Source organism: Denticeps clupeoides, chromosome 1 (genome assembly GCF_900700375.1).
Source record: "Denticeps clupeoides chromosome 1, fDenClu1.1, whole genome shotgun sequence".
NCBI lineage: Eukaryota > Metazoa > Chordata > Actinopteri > Clupeiformes > Denticipitidae > Denticeps > Denticeps clupeoides.
The window spans coordinates 12,607,434-12,622,493 of record NC_041707.1 but is presented as its reverse complement, the minus strand read 5'-3'; the positions used below and the strand labels follow the sequence as shown (position 1 = coordinate 12,622,493).

Sequence of the window (15,060 nt, the reverse complement as noted above, 5' to 3'; positions counted from 1 at the left end):
CACTGACTGTTTCATACCATTCTTCTCCACGCCCGTACATGAAAAGATGGGCAAGGTTGCTATGCTTAACCTTTTATTATAAATTACTGATGCTAGGTTTGTACGGCATGTCCAAATACTACGCACATTCCTAGTACCTGAATGTGTTTATTACCTGCATGTGTGTACATGCATCTGGGCAACTTCATTCCTTGTTTTACTAGCTGTAAATATTTCTTAATCTGTGTTTCTGTGGCAGACATTTGCTGAATTCCAACACCCATGATTCAACCTCCTAAACAGCTGAGCTGTCACACACATTACAACTGCACTTTATGTAAAATCTCTGTAATCTTTGTATTTTCTGTATATAACATATTAGCCTATATCATTTCTGATTTATACTGTTGTGCTTGAGAGACACCATCAACCAGGAACAAATTTGTTGTATGTGTTCCCCCACGTACATGGCCTATAAATGATTCTGAGCAGTGTGTGGGGATGGTACCTTGCTCAGGGGATCCTCAGTGGATCCTAAGTGGCTCGGTATTTGAACCTGGAATGTTCCGATTACAAGTTCGCTTCCTTACACGCTAGGACATCTCTGCCTATTATTATTGCATGAATTTACAATAACTTAGTTTGCATTATGGTATGAGCGCATTGTAAAAATATTTTTCCTCTGATATGCATTAAGCAGCGGCAAAGCTGACGTTTTAGGCCATTCAAGCAGAGCTGACCAGGTGCAGGGTGAGTCACACTGACAATGGTAAGCAGTAAACATGGTCACCATGGAACTTCTGATGAAATAGGGAGTGGGGGAAGTATGGAAAATGTAATGTGACATTTGTGACAGAAGCGGTTAATGTTGGCTATGGATGACATGCTGAGCACTGGGAAGAACTGAACTGAGCAGATTTTCTTTTTATATTGTTTCCATAGTACAGGAAATGACCTGCAGTCAGCTGCCACCCACCCAGTAGTTTCTCTTGATGTAATATCTCTGGGTCCATAATGTGGAAGCCCAGAAAATCACTAAATGCTAGGAAGACACCCATTTCAGAAGGGTACAGGTGTTGCGGCCGCAGGGGGAAGAGAGGCAATGACAAACTCATCGAGGGATGGAAAGAAAACTTAAGAGTTTATTGCAGGGAGATACAAAAGGAAAAAAGGGCACAAATAATCCCCCACACCATGTGCTGAAAAGCGGGGTCATCTCAGGTGCTAACTGCGGTCACTTGCCTTGGACCGCCTTGAGAAGTCACTGTAGGTCCTCATGGCTACGCACAATCCTGTTTGGTACATCAACAGTCACTTGACACAGACAATAAACAGCAGCACATACCATTGTGGGGACAAGGGGGGGAACACTTGTTACATCTGGGAGTTTCCCTATTGGTGCCAAAAGGCCCTAGGAAGGAAACGTCACATAGAACCCTCACCCCGGAAGCACAAGAGAGGTAACGCAAAGTGCACTCTACAGGATTGGGGCTTACCCAGGAACCTGCGGCTACAGGCAGTCACAGACAATGCCCCTAATACTCAGGGAAGGATGGGGCGTGTCATGGGCGAAGCCAGCTTGAACATGAAAACAGGTTCTACATTAGTAAAAACCAGAGGTCAGGTAATATCTGAGTTTGTTGGTTCTGTTATCTCACTTCAAAATTATGAAATGAAACTTAAACAGATGTAGTTTTACAATGAAACAAAATGTAGCTTAATGACAGTGATTTCAATACTACCTACATTTTAAGACTTTTAAGAATGACACAAACACAAAGTTTGCTTTTCACAAAGTTTGCTGCATCAGTGTCACTGTCAGTTATTTCTGTGGTATACTGAAATATAATTATAAACATTTTATAAGTTCAAAGGCTTTTATTAACAATTATATCAATTACAAATTTTAAGTGTTTGCCCTTTTTTTCAAGACCTCTACAAATCGCCCTGACATGCTGTCAATCAACGTCTGGGCCAAATCCTGACTGATGGTGACCCATTCCTTCATAACCAGTGCTTGGACTTTGTCAGAATTTATGGGTGTTTGTTCGTCTACCCACCTCTTTAGGATTTACTACAAGTTCTCTATTGGATTAAGGTCCGGGGAGTGTCCTGGCCATGGACTCAAAATGTCAATGTTTTGTTCCCCGTGCCACTTAGTTATCACTTTGGCCTTATGGCACGGTGCCCCCGTCATGCTGGAAAAGTCATCTTCACGAAAATGTTCTTGGATGGTTGGGAGAAGTATCTGTCAGAGGATGATTTGGTACCATTCTTTATTCATGGTTGTGTTCTTAGGCAAAATTGTGACTGAGCCCACTCCCTTGAATAAGAAGCGGCCTGAGTGAGTGGTCTCAGGATGCTTTGCTGTTGGCATGAGACAGAACTTAGCACATTCATTTTTCCAGATGGCCCAAACTATTGGAAAGGGGCTTCATCAGAGAAAATTACCTTACCCCAGTCCTCAGCAGTCCAATCCCTGTACTTTTTGCAGAATATCAGTCTGTCCTTGATGTTTTTTGAGAGAAGTGGTTTTTTTGCTGCCCTTCTTGACACCAGGTCATCCTCCAAAAGTCATCATGCCTTGTGAGTGCATCTGAATGATGATTTTTGGAGGAGGGCCTGGTCTCAAGAAGGGCAGCAAAAAACCCACTTCTCTCCCATTCCTGAGCAAGCTCTGCACTGGTGGCACCTGGATCCCACAGCTGAATCATCTTTAGGAGACATGCTATTCTAACTCAGCATGACAGAATCTCCAGCCTGGTGCTCGTCAACACAAGAGAATCACTGAAATGATCTCAGCAGGTCCTTTTGTGGCAGGGCTGAAATGCAGTAGAAATGTTCTTTTGGGGATTAAGTTCATTTTCATGGCCAAGAGGGACTTTTTCCAAACATTCTGGAGTATATGCAAATTGCCATAATAAAAACGGAAGCAGCAAACTTTGTGAAAATATTTGTGTCATTCTGAAAACTTTTGGCCATGACTGTACAGGCTATTGCATTCAATTATAAAAACATAAAGAGTTAGATTTATTACAAACATGTAAACAAAACACATTATATCACTAATGACAACAAAGCCTTGTGTTGAATGTCAGTTGGAATACAACACACAAATGAAATAATTTCATAAAAAAAAACTTGCATTAAAAGTGCATTACAACATATGAGTATTACACAAATATTAACCCATATTATTAATTATATTGTAACCTGCCATTTTACAATTGATACAATCTAACACATTAACATTAAGGGATATTTTAGCACATTACACACATGTTAAAAACAGCATATGCACCACCCCACCAAATATAATGTAATTACTATATAAATAATAATATTATATTATATTAAAGTATTAGTAGCCTATCAATTAGAAGACCACAAAGTCACAGTTTCAAACTGAGCAAGACTTAACCCGAAGAGTCTTCACTGATTGTATGTAAGTAAAAAGGTACTTATATGCTAGATTGTTGTGACATATTTACAGATTCTGACAGGGTCATTGTACACCTACACATACAATCCCTACCTGTTGCATGCAGTATATAAACAAATGAGGAGTTGCTCCAACAAATGAGGTTGTCACTTTGTGATAACAGACTTAGGCCTGTAATGCTGTTGGTGACGTCACACGCTCACGTGTGGCAGCTGCTCTTCAGCCATTCAGGCTGTCGTTGTCAAAGTGTGAACGCATGTACAGTGTTGAAATGCACCAGGCACACAAGATTTGATATTGTCTTGACAGGTTATTTGACAAAGGTCAATGTCAAGATTATGTTCTGTTGCAGGGAATGCACTCACCTGGCTGGGTGTAAATTTCCACACAAATAATGGTAAATAAAGGACAGAAACTGTTCCACTTTTCTCTTGTTACGTTATTTTTGTGTAATGTTTAAACATTACTTGGATCTGGTGGCCTTGTTTTAGAGTACTGAAACTGAAACAAAGGCATGTGTACTTGTGTGTAAGGTGTCCTCATGATGACTTCAGTCATTCTCAAGAAGCCTTCAAAAACAGAAACACACAGCTTGTGGCCACAACTGCTGTGCTTCTTAATCCGAGTGGTGTAACAGATAAAATATGATAGAAGAATGGTCCTAGAGCATCTTTTTACAACTTCCTGTGTGGAGGGAACAGGCATGTGTAATTAACAACTGTCGACATCCAGCAAAACGGGCTAAGGACACTGGTGTCTTCTTTTTCCTTCTGTTCACATCTCTTAATTTCCATTCATAAAAAGGCCTTGCGGTCCTTGGGGTTTGTGGCACTGTAATAAAAGGATGACCTCATGCTCCGGCTTGGCATAAAAACAGACAAATGACATGGAAACAATGTGTAGGAGATGGAGACGATTTTCGGGAGTTCAATGCAAATTTGTCCTGATCTGGGAAATGTATTTAGGGTGTTTGTGGTCCATAAAGTTTCCTACATGAAGCTGAAAACAGCATATGAACAAAGGCTCCAGAGACACAGATTTTCCAGATGTGACATGAAGTTTATTTTTTATTATATATAAGCATGGTATAAACTAGCCTAGTTTAATTCAGGGACAGCCTATGGCAGAAGTGGAGCTCAAATTATACACATATAATATTATAGTTAAAACAGACCCTTTATCTTCTAGTACAACGTAATGAAATAAAAAATGATGAATGTAATAAAAAAAAAGCAAGGAAAATATATCCAAAATGCACACACCAATGCAAATATGAAAAAGAACAGAAGGACAAATTAAGTTTATAAACATACATGTAATGTGGTTTGAGTGAAATCATTGATACCGGAAACATGTCCCACACAATATTTAGCATGACTACATCTTTTCCATCTAGTGTCAGAAGACCAGAAGATATCGTTTTCCCTACTGAAGGAAATCAAGGCAAATGTAAACATGAACAATTTGGAGTTTAATGGTTGTTCTTTAGGTTCCTGTAAAAGCTCAGTTGCATTAGACATTAAGACAGCATTAAGGGACGGGCAGCGGGGGATTTTAACCAGCTGTCCTTCTAGAACTGAGGTAAGTCACCAGATGGATGTAGATCACGTGACCCTCTGTTTTAGTGAGGGCAGCTTGGTCCGAGTTGGGTGCCAGACGGTCAGAGATCATGCGCTACTCTGCACACTACACCAATTGTACCAATGTACATCTATTTTAAGAAATCGAATGACTAAAGTACTACTAACCAAGCCAAACTGATGACAGTTCATTTGAATTCAATCTAATTGTGCATGATCAGTTACATTAATTTTTCTCCTGGAGGGTGTCTAGAGGTTTCTTTTACGCTTCTCAGAAGCGTTTTACAAGTAGGGTGTTGTCAAAGCACCGGCAAACCTGTTCCTGTGTTACAATATGATACATGAACGTTGCCTTTGGCAAACTGTGACGTTGGTAGCATAGAATTGGAACAACCAGGCAAGAGAATGTGTCTTTAATTTTTAAATAAAATAATTGAATACTGAGAAGAAAAACAAGTCATTTGTTTTAGTAATTTCATTGAAAAGGGTTCACCATCAACCCTTCATCCTCAACCACATTCCGTAAGAGGGACAACAGCATGAAAATATTTTAATAATTTAAGATTTCAATAAATAATATGTTACTTTACATTTAATGAACATAGCAGATAGAGTTGATACATTTCTCAGAAGCACAAATGATGTGAGGCATCTGGTCTCAGTTTGGAATAAATAAAGGGAAAATGTTCCTTTTGATGAGGACAACAACACAAATGAGCTTTGAAAGATTCATCAAACTTACAACTTTGGAAATATATTCTCATATTCAGAAGTTGCTCACTGGAACTAGGTATACACAAATTACACAAATGGATATTTCATTCAATTTTATGTTTCGCTGTATTTATCGTATTATTCAGAGAAGCTCTTTCTAGATGCCAGTGATGGTTTTAAAAAATTACATTTTGTTATAAGCCAAATAATACTTTGTAATAGCACCTTAAAATGCATGTATTTTATTTAGTCAGGTAACGTGTGAACTGTTTAAAAAAATTACATCGAGTCTAACAAATACTGGCTCCATTAAATGAAGCGAGAAAAGGAAAAAAAAAGGAAAATATTTATAGTTCCTCTTTTTGTTGTACGAACGACGTGGCGTCCGCCGCTCGCCTTCACTCCGACAAAAGTCGAGCAGTTCTCGCGGGCGCGCGAGCGGTCGCGGGCACGCGCGGCCCAGTGACAGGACCAAACCGGTTCGCGCACGAGCCGCGCGCCGGTTTCAGCAGGCGCGTTGCCGTGGAAACGCCTCAGCCGTATAAAGGCGCGCGCCGGCGCCGCTCGGCGTCCAGTTCCGCGGCGGCTGAGGGCGAGTTTCTTTATTTCCAGCAGTCTGGTGTGATGGGAAAAGTCTTTGTAAATGCTTTTTACGGTACGTGGACGACGTCTCGGTTCTTTTTTGGTTTAAACTTTAACGCTACCCTATCAGCAGTGAACATGCGGCAAGGCGGTTCTTGTTACGGTATCATTTTTATTTATTCTTTTAACGCCTTGTCCTTGTTTTAATGTAAGGAAAGACATTGTAATCATGGTGCAGTGGCTATTCTGTCACCAGCTGGTCGTTTTTTGGTATACGAACAAACAAAAGTTAGCTTCCTCGCTTTCTGAAGTAAAAATGGTACCGCGGACAGGAAGTGGTTTCGCGTCGGAACTCGTTCGCTCGACGGCCCGCGTTCGGAGCACGTTAATTCCGTCTCCGGCTGTGTGTGTTCCGCGGTGGAAGTCCTCGAGGCGCCGGGGAGCCGCGGACATCTTGGTGGGCCGCTGAGCACATGCTTTGAATGGGACTTTGTCCCGGCGCTGCGGGCGTCGCTTCTGACATAATAGGCGCTGATTGCTGAACGCGTGTGCGTCAGCGCTCTGGGATTGGTCAATTTTGGCCGGAAGTGACGTATAAGTCTTAAATACAGCCCTTTTCTGGGCGTAGCCGTCATGGCTGCCTTACCGGCATCTGGTTTACGCGTTTAGGATGTTCCTCAGTAGGTCTCATGGTCTGTATTGACTGCTCGAATCTTGCGTAATGAAGGCGTGGTTTTGTCTCTTAATATTTAAACGTTTACGGATTAAATTCTTTGACCGGTTTTAATCCTATATTGGAACTTTATATTTCCAATACTTATGCACATTGTCCTGTTCTCTTTTTCCTTACAGGATAATTGCTTGAGAAGAGCACAGACTGGCCACACAACAGGCCCTGGCCTCGAGGTTTATCTGAAAGGGTTCAATTTTACTGGTGAACCGCCTTGGCTTCACTGCACGTGATAAATACTTGATAATTCCATCTCTTTATTTATCCAAGTAAGTTTAAGTTTCTATTTTAATATCGCATTTGAAACCTGTCATGCTGCCCCTTTTAAAGCATCCAGTTCTTAAATGCTTTGTCTTGTCTAGTGGATTAGAATAATTATCTAAATCTGGCAGTTGGCCTTGTAAAATTTGCAGATTGAGTGTATTATATTGTTGAAATATCTCTGTAAGAAGACCATGTTGTAAATCCACATCTCTCGTCCAGTTTCTATTGCAGTCAACTGTTTGGTCCCAACGATGACTACCTTCACTCCTGCTGACTTTGACTTCTCCTTCCTGGATGAGGGTTTCTCTGCTCGAGACATTGTGGAGCAGAAGATCAACGAGTCATCCATGTCTGTGAGTATATGATGGATATAATGGTATATAGCATATATACCATTACATCTCGGCAGGACTATAATGCGGGGTTCTGATTAATACCCAGGATGACAAGGATGCGTTCTACGTCGCTGACCTGGGTGACATTCTGAAGAAGCATCTTCGGTGGGTGCGTGTCATGCCTAGAGTCACCCCCTTCTATGCAGTCAAGTGCAACGACAGCCGCGCTGTGGTGATGACACTGGCCTCCCTGGGAGCGGGCTTTGACTGTGCCAGCAAGGTATGCTGATGTTTCCTGTACTGATGCCAACTATCTATATGAGGTTAAGAAACGCTTGATTTGTGAAGTTTTTTTTTTTTTTTTTTTTTTTTTGTGTGTCTTTCTGTGTTTTCTAAAGTCCCGTCTCATGTTTTTCAGACAGAGATTCAGCTGGTGCAGTCACTGGGTGTGGAGCCCAGTCGGATCATCTATGCCAACCCCTGCAAGCAGGTGTCCCAGATAAAGTATGCCTCTGCCCATGGTGTGCAGATGATGACTTTTGACAGTGAAGTGGAGCTCATGAAAGTGGCCCGCTGCCATGAAAATGCCAAGTGAGTCATTTTCCCCAGTTTTTGAAAACCTTGGATTAAATTGAGTCTAACCTGTTTGTCTGACTTCCTCCCCAGGTTGGTGCTGCGCATTGCCACAGATGATTCTAAGGCTCTGTGTAGGCTGAGTGTGAAGTTTGGTGCAACGCTGAAGACTAGCCGGCTCCTGCTGGAGCGGGCTAAGGAGCTGGGTCTGGACGTCATTGGTGTCAGCTTCCATGTGGGCAGTGGCTGTACCGACCCAGAGACCTACAGTCAGGCCATTTCTGATGCCCGCTGTGTTTTTGACATGGGGGTGAGTCTATCTGATTGTTGAATCCTGAGTCAAGGTGCCACTGAGCAAAGCACCGTCCCCACACTGCTCCCCGGGCGCCTATCATGGCTGCCCACTACTCACCAAGGGTGATCGTTAAATGCAGAGGACACATTTTTGTGTTACCATGCGCTGTGCTGCAGTGTATCACAATGACGATCACTTCACTTTGAAATAAGTAAAAAAAAAAAAAGTGACATTTCCACTGAATTTTTTACAAATTGGGTTCAATACATATTTCACAAAGTTAATGCTGAGGTATTGAAAATGGGTACTTGTAATTTTAGGCAGAGTTTGGCTACAACATGACCCTCCTAGATATTGGTGGTGGTTTCCCTGGCTCTGAAGATACCAAGCTCAAGTTTGAGGAGGTAGGTCAAGTTTAATAAGGAGCAAATGTTTTTTTTTTTTTTTTTTAATTTTCAATGACTTGTTCTTACGGTCTTGCAGATTACCGCAGTGATCAATCCAGCACTTGATAAGTACTTCCCTGCCGACTCTGGTGTGAAGATCATTGCTGAACCGGGACGATATTATGTGGCCTCTGCCTACATGCTTGCTGTAAACATCATTGCCAAGAAGGTTGTCATGAGGGAGCAGTCGGGCTCTGATGGTAAATTAAACTTGCTTTGCTTGGTAATAACTGCAGCATTTTTGTGTGGTGTGTGTATGTATAATGTATGTATTTATTTATTTTGACCCTTGCATACTTACCACAAGACTCACTTTCCCCCCAGTTCTTCTAATGCCTGGTCTTAATTTCTTCAGATGAAGATGATGGGACCAGTGACAGGACCTTAATGTACTATGTTAACGATGGGGTCTATGGCTCCTTCAACTGCATTCTGTTTGACCACGCACATGTCCTGCCTATCCTCCACAAGGTAAGATGAACTAAGGGTAATTTAATTATTTTATTTATTTATTTTTTTTCTCCCCCCCTCTCCTCTCTCCCCAATTATTATTTATTACTTTCTGCTCTCTCTTTCTCCCTCTTTAACAGAAGCCCAAGCCTGATGAGTGCATGTACCCCTGCAGCATTTGGGGTCCCACCTGTGATGGTCTGGACCGCATTGTTGAACAGTGCACCATGCCTGACCTGCAAGTGGGTGACTGGATGCTGTTTGATAACATGGGTGCATACACAATGGCTGCCTCCTCCACCTTCAATGGATTCCAGAAGCCAGACATCCACTATGTCATGTCCCAGGCTGCATGGTTTGTTTGAATTTTTATTATTATTTTTATTTATTTATTTATTTATTTTTAAACCTTATAATACATAGAGATTAAGTTTTTCTTATTAATCATACTGCTTTTTATTTCCCTTGCAGGCAGTGCATGCAACAAATCCATAACAAAGGAATGCCTGTCCTTGCAGAGGACGTGTGTCCCGGGAGTGTACCATCCTGCTGCGGCCGTGAGACGGGCATGGAGTTGCCGGCCAAACCATGTCCCACCCATGTGCTTTAAACTGCCATTGGCTGCAGTCACAGTATCGATTTTAAAAAGTCATTCAAGTCATACAGCCATAGAGTGACCAAGAAGTACCTTACAGTTCTTGGGCTTCTAAAAGATATTTTCCTTTCTAAGTGTGCTCTTAGGTCATATCAGTGGGCCATATTTTCTGAAACCAATGCACACACATTCACTTGCCATCCTATTTTATCTTTAAACTTTCCACTGTCTCAATTGTATTTTGTTGTAAGGCCAATTACTTGAAGGGAGAAAGGGAAGTGGGTCAGCATGGTTTCCAATTATTTGTGTGAAGCATGCAGATAAATTCCAGAAGCTCATCTCTAATCTGTACAGTGCAGATGTGTGTTTTAACTGTTACATGACTGAGGCCAGATTATCTAGTTCTCAGCACCAATCACACACTGGAGCAATGACCAATTTCACAGAAGGGGATGGCTTTTGAGGGAATGGCTGCTAGTGTTACATACATTGATCTCATCTTCCATACTGAAATAATACAGGATCACACAATTTTCTGTTCTCCTTTATACTCCTGTGTAACTTGTGTATTATTATTGTTTTTAAATATTAACCATTTAAGTCTAAATAATGTTAATACGAAGTTACCATCAACAGTGCATTAGAAAATGGATTTGAAAAGAGGTGGAATTGCATACATTGCAGAAATTCCTATGGAAGTGTTTTTTAAAATTTTTGTATTTTTTTTAAATAAAAGAAATATTGCAACATTTTTTTTCAGTTATTTAAGATTGTCAACACATGGACACTTATTTGGTTTGTGATCATAATGAGTTGATCGCTTGTTATTAGGCTTTTATAAATATCGTAAAAGTAAAGTTCAACACATAACGTGTGTTTAAAGGCAGTGTAGTTAATATTCTTAATATCCTCCATGTTTGTTTAGCTGCAATATTGGCAGTGGATGACGTTCAAGAATCATTAATATTCATATTAGGAATAGTTTGCCTCCTCAATAACCTAGTTCAAAAGGCCTTTCCTACTGTAATGTAGGTCATAATGGAGGCTGGGCCTGGAGAGACAAATAAATGGTGCTGTTTGTGAAGAATGTGTGAACCACTGATCTAAATTTTGAAATGTATTCAGAAAAAATATATATTCATCAGGTGCAATACAATTGCTCAGCTAATCCTGGAATTCCAGGAGCAAAAAAAAAAAATTCCACAAAGAGACAGTAAGCAGAAGGTGACAGAAGGTGGAGAGAAATAGATACAACGATAGAAATATATGGTTTGAATCACAATTATATTACTCAGATTAAACACATTTAATTATCGATGGAACGGTTATTTTACACTCAACTCAACTGTTCCAGATATTTACAGGTAAGATCGGGATTGGTGTCTGGCGCCCCCATGTGCTGGGTTTATGTATTACCGACATGGCATTTTTTCACAGGGAGCGTGTAATGTTGAGTTAAACGCATGTTGTGCTGTGATGGCCATTCAATATGTTTTATAGCTGCAGTGTGGAGACTGACCCTGGATCTAAATGCACAATTACGCAAACAGAATATGATTTTCACATGAAATAAACCGCAAATATTAAGCCAGTGGGTGAAACGTCATCAGCTGCGAGAAGTCACGTGGGCGCGGTGGGCGTGTTCGGGTCGCGGGGAGAAGGCGGCCACGGCACCAGCACCAAACCAACGCGGCGCTCGGCGGCAGATGCGATGTCGGTGGCAAACGCGAGGCAGTCCGTCCTCAACCCGGTAAGAGGTCCAGCCGCGACGCGGCCTTTATATGTCCGCCGTCGTGGTTAATAATGAATCGCTTTCGACGCGACAGACGATGCCCTACACGGGGACCATACCTGACGGGCTGCGGCCTGGCGAGGTGGTGATCATCCAGGGCGCAGTCCACGCTGACGCAGACAGGTACCAGCTGAGAGGCTTCCGAGGCTGTGCGTGGATACCTGCACGCCGGGCTGAAACCCACCTCCCCGATTGTCCCTCAGGTTCCAGGTGGACCTGACCTGCGGCAGCAGCACCAAACCCCGGGCAGACGTCGCCTTCCACCTGAACCCTCGGTTCAGGAGCCCACCCTGCATCGTCTGCAACACCCTGCAGCAGGGATGCTGGGGCTGCGAGGAGACCCTGGACCAGATGCCTTTCAAGCGGGGGGGCTCGTTTGAGATCGTCATAATGCTACATGATGATGCCTTCAAGGTAGACACACACAGAAAAAAAGCCCTAAAAGCACCTTCACCGCTGCCAGAAGTCGTAATTCACTGAAGGTCGTGGTCTAGGTGGCTGTAAATGGTGACCACGTGCTGGAGTATCGGCACAGAATCCCTCTGGAGAGGATAGACACGTTCTCCATGTCGGGGAAGGTCTCTCTGAACACCGTCGCCTTCATCCCAAATTCAGTGAGTGGCTCGGCCCTCGTGCGGCCTTCAAACGTTCACATGCACGTGCCACCGTTGTACATCCCAGCTGAGCTTTGTTTCCTTCTAGGCAATATTCTCAGAATCAGGGGACCTGGTAAGTTTTTGTTAATTAATATGCATAACAATTATTTTCATGAGTTAGCAGTTTAGCGTGATCATAAAATGCTTTTTAGATGTGACTGGAAGTTCTTTTCAGAGCGTCCCCTACAGATGCAGCCTGCTGAAGGGACTGAGCCCTGGGCGCCTCATTACAATCAAAGGTCACATCAGTTCATATCCTCACAGGTAAATGCGAAATGTCAGAAAATGACAAATATATGTCAGGTTTGATAGTTTTTCAGCTGCTGCTGCATCGTATTGAACTGGACGTTTGAACATGCGCCTCCATTTTTCAAAAGTTTCACAGTGAACCTGAGAAGCAGCAGCTCGGAGAACATTGCTCTACACCTCAACGCCAGGATCAAGTCTGTCATGTTCATTCGCAACTCCTTCCTGAGCCAGACCTGGGGTCACGAGGAGCTCGAGCTGCCCAGATTCCCTTTCTCCGCCGGGGAGTACTTTGAGGTACTGTGGGTAGGGTCGCCAACAGTCCTGAACTGTCCGGTACATCCCGAAATATGGGTGATTTTGATTTGTCCATCTCGTGTTCCAATCACAGCATCATCGGCCAATAATAGAATATTGTAAGCATGGCAAAATGTTGCAATGAGTTATAGACTGCTTCAGGGGTGTCAAACTCATGACCCATGGGCCACATCCTGCAAGATCACTTTATATAGATCTACTATTGAGACCCGGCGATATGAAGCTCTGATAACTACAGATCCCATAATGCAGTGGTTCAGTTTCCACTAGGGATGTGCAATACCACCATTTTCCTTTTCGATCCGATACCAAGTAAAATTCAGGATGATAAAAGTAAATGGGTTTGGATAAGTTTGGACACACCTTCAATGTGTTTTCTTTATTTTCATGACCATTTACGTTGGTAGATTCTCACTGAAGGCATCAAAACTATGAATGAACACATGTGGAGTTATGTACTTAACAAAAAGTGGAGACCTGACCTCCACAGTCACCGGACCTGAACCCAGTCGAGATGGTTTGGGGTGAGCTGGACCGCAGAGTGAAGGCAAAGGGGCCAACAAGTGCTAAACACCTCTGGGAACTCCTTCAAGACTGTTGGAAAACCATTTCAGGTGACGACCTCTTGAAGCTCATTGAGAGAATGCCAAGAGTGTGTAAAGCAGTAATCAGAGCAAAGGGCGGATATTTAGAAGAAACTAGAATATAAAACATGTTTTCAGTTATTTCACCTTTTTTTTTGGTTAAGTACATAACTGGTTAAGTACATAACATGTGTTCATTCATAGTTTTGATGCCTTTGGTGAGAATCTACCAACATAAATGGTCATGAAAATAAAGAAAACACATTGAAGGAGAAGGTCTGTCTGTGGGATTTTCTGGAAGGGGGTTGGGGGTCAACTGCTCTGCACGCGAGAACCAGAGACTTCATTCTCTGTGCCTTCTCCTGATGTGAAACTGTGCTTCATATCAGAATTAGTTTAGGAAAAGTGAACTGCCTATGGATGGGCATTTGTTCGGTAAATGTTACACTTTAAAACACAAGGAGCTTTCTTATTTTATACTCCTCTTTTATTCAGATGATCATCTTCTGCCAGTCCCATCAGTTTAAACTGGCTGTGAATGGGTTGCACTTGCTGGAGTACCAACATCGGGTGCAGGACCTGGGTTCCATCAACCTGCTGGAGATCATGGGGGACCTGGAGTTGCAGGACGTTAGACTGTGGTGACGTGGTGCTCTCTCCGCCAGCAAACCTTCAATAGTCAATTCAAGACGTGTCCTTACCCCCCCAGTTTCTGTAAAACCTTCGGCATGGCTGACAGACCTTAAGAGGAGCTGTTAAACGGTGTAGAAGACAACTCGTGTTGTTCATTAACAGGATTTGGGGGTGCAGGGTTTTACTCCTTTAGTCAACTGCACTCTGTGTAGCAGGAGAGACACGAGGACGTGTCCCTCACGGATGCCAAACGAGCGCCTCCGCTGAACAGAGACAATCTCCAAAGTGCAATAAAAAGGAGAAGCCTTGTAGCCTCAGGGCAATTATGAGAACATAAAAAAGGATTAATTATTAAACATTAATTAACCAAATACACAATCAAGAATGAATTAATAATTTACTTGCTGCAGCTTTAAGAGTTGTTTTTTAATAATACAAACCAGCAGACAGGAATGTGCAAAGCATGTGAGACAGAGACAAACATAAAGTCGGGAGAAATCAGTGGGCATCAGGCCACCGTCAGGTCTCTAAGTAGCAACGAAATCAGCACTGATTTGAGTCCTTCAGAGTGCGTTGCTGTAACACGCTTACTTAACCCCATGGTGCAAGTAAAGACCCGGATCTGAAGCAAATCAATTTAGTAAAATACATAGTAATGCCGATGTCAGCACCCTGTTTGTTCTTTGGAATAAAGTTGTATAAAACCTCATCTATACAGTCTGGCTTTTGTTCGTAAGATTCTCCTAGATTTGACAGAAAAATACAAACGCCACATACACTGTTCCAGGAGCCCACTGTACATGTAATCTCATACCACCAGGAGGCACTACAGGCTTTCAGTAAATC

At 42.4% G+C, this 15,060-nt stretch overlaps 2 protein-coding genes across 2 annotated transcripts; both read left to right on the top strand.

Annotated features, from left to right (window-relative positions):
* Positions 1-6,214: 6,214 nt before the first annotated feature.
* On the top strand, positions 6,215-10,734 carry odc1 (ornithine decarboxylase 1). Its single transcript, XM_028976007.1, has 11 exons — positions 6,215-6,370; positions 7,150-7,296; positions 7,511-7,644; positions 7,733-7,906; positions 8,045-8,217; positions 8,293-8,509; positions 8,815-8,898; positions 8,978-9,140; positions 9,296-9,411; positions 9,531-9,745; positions 9,862-10,734. Exons 3-11 carry the CDS (start codon positions 7,543-7,545, stop codon positions 9,998-10,000), a joined length of 1,383 nt encoding a protein of 460 aa, XP_028831840.1. The 5' UTR covers positions 6,215-6,370; positions 7,150-7,296; positions 7,511-7,542; the 3' UTR covers positions 10,001-10,734.
* Positions 10,735-11,631: 897 nt separating this feature from the next.
* On the top strand, positions 11,632-14,927 carry lgals8b (galectin 8b). The gene is made up of 8 exons (XM_028978732.1): positions 11,632-11,735; positions 11,812-11,900; positions 11,981-12,191; positions 12,272-12,391; positions 12,480-12,506; positions 12,609-12,697; positions 12,811-12,976; positions 14,077-14,927. Exons 1-8 carry the CDS (start codon positions 11,697-11,699, stop codon positions 14,224-14,226), a joined length of 891 nt encoding a protein of 296 aa, XP_028834565.1. The 5' UTR covers positions 11,632-11,696; the 3' UTR covers positions 14,227-14,927.
* The last annotated feature ends 133 nt before the right edge of the window (positions 14,928-15,060 follow it).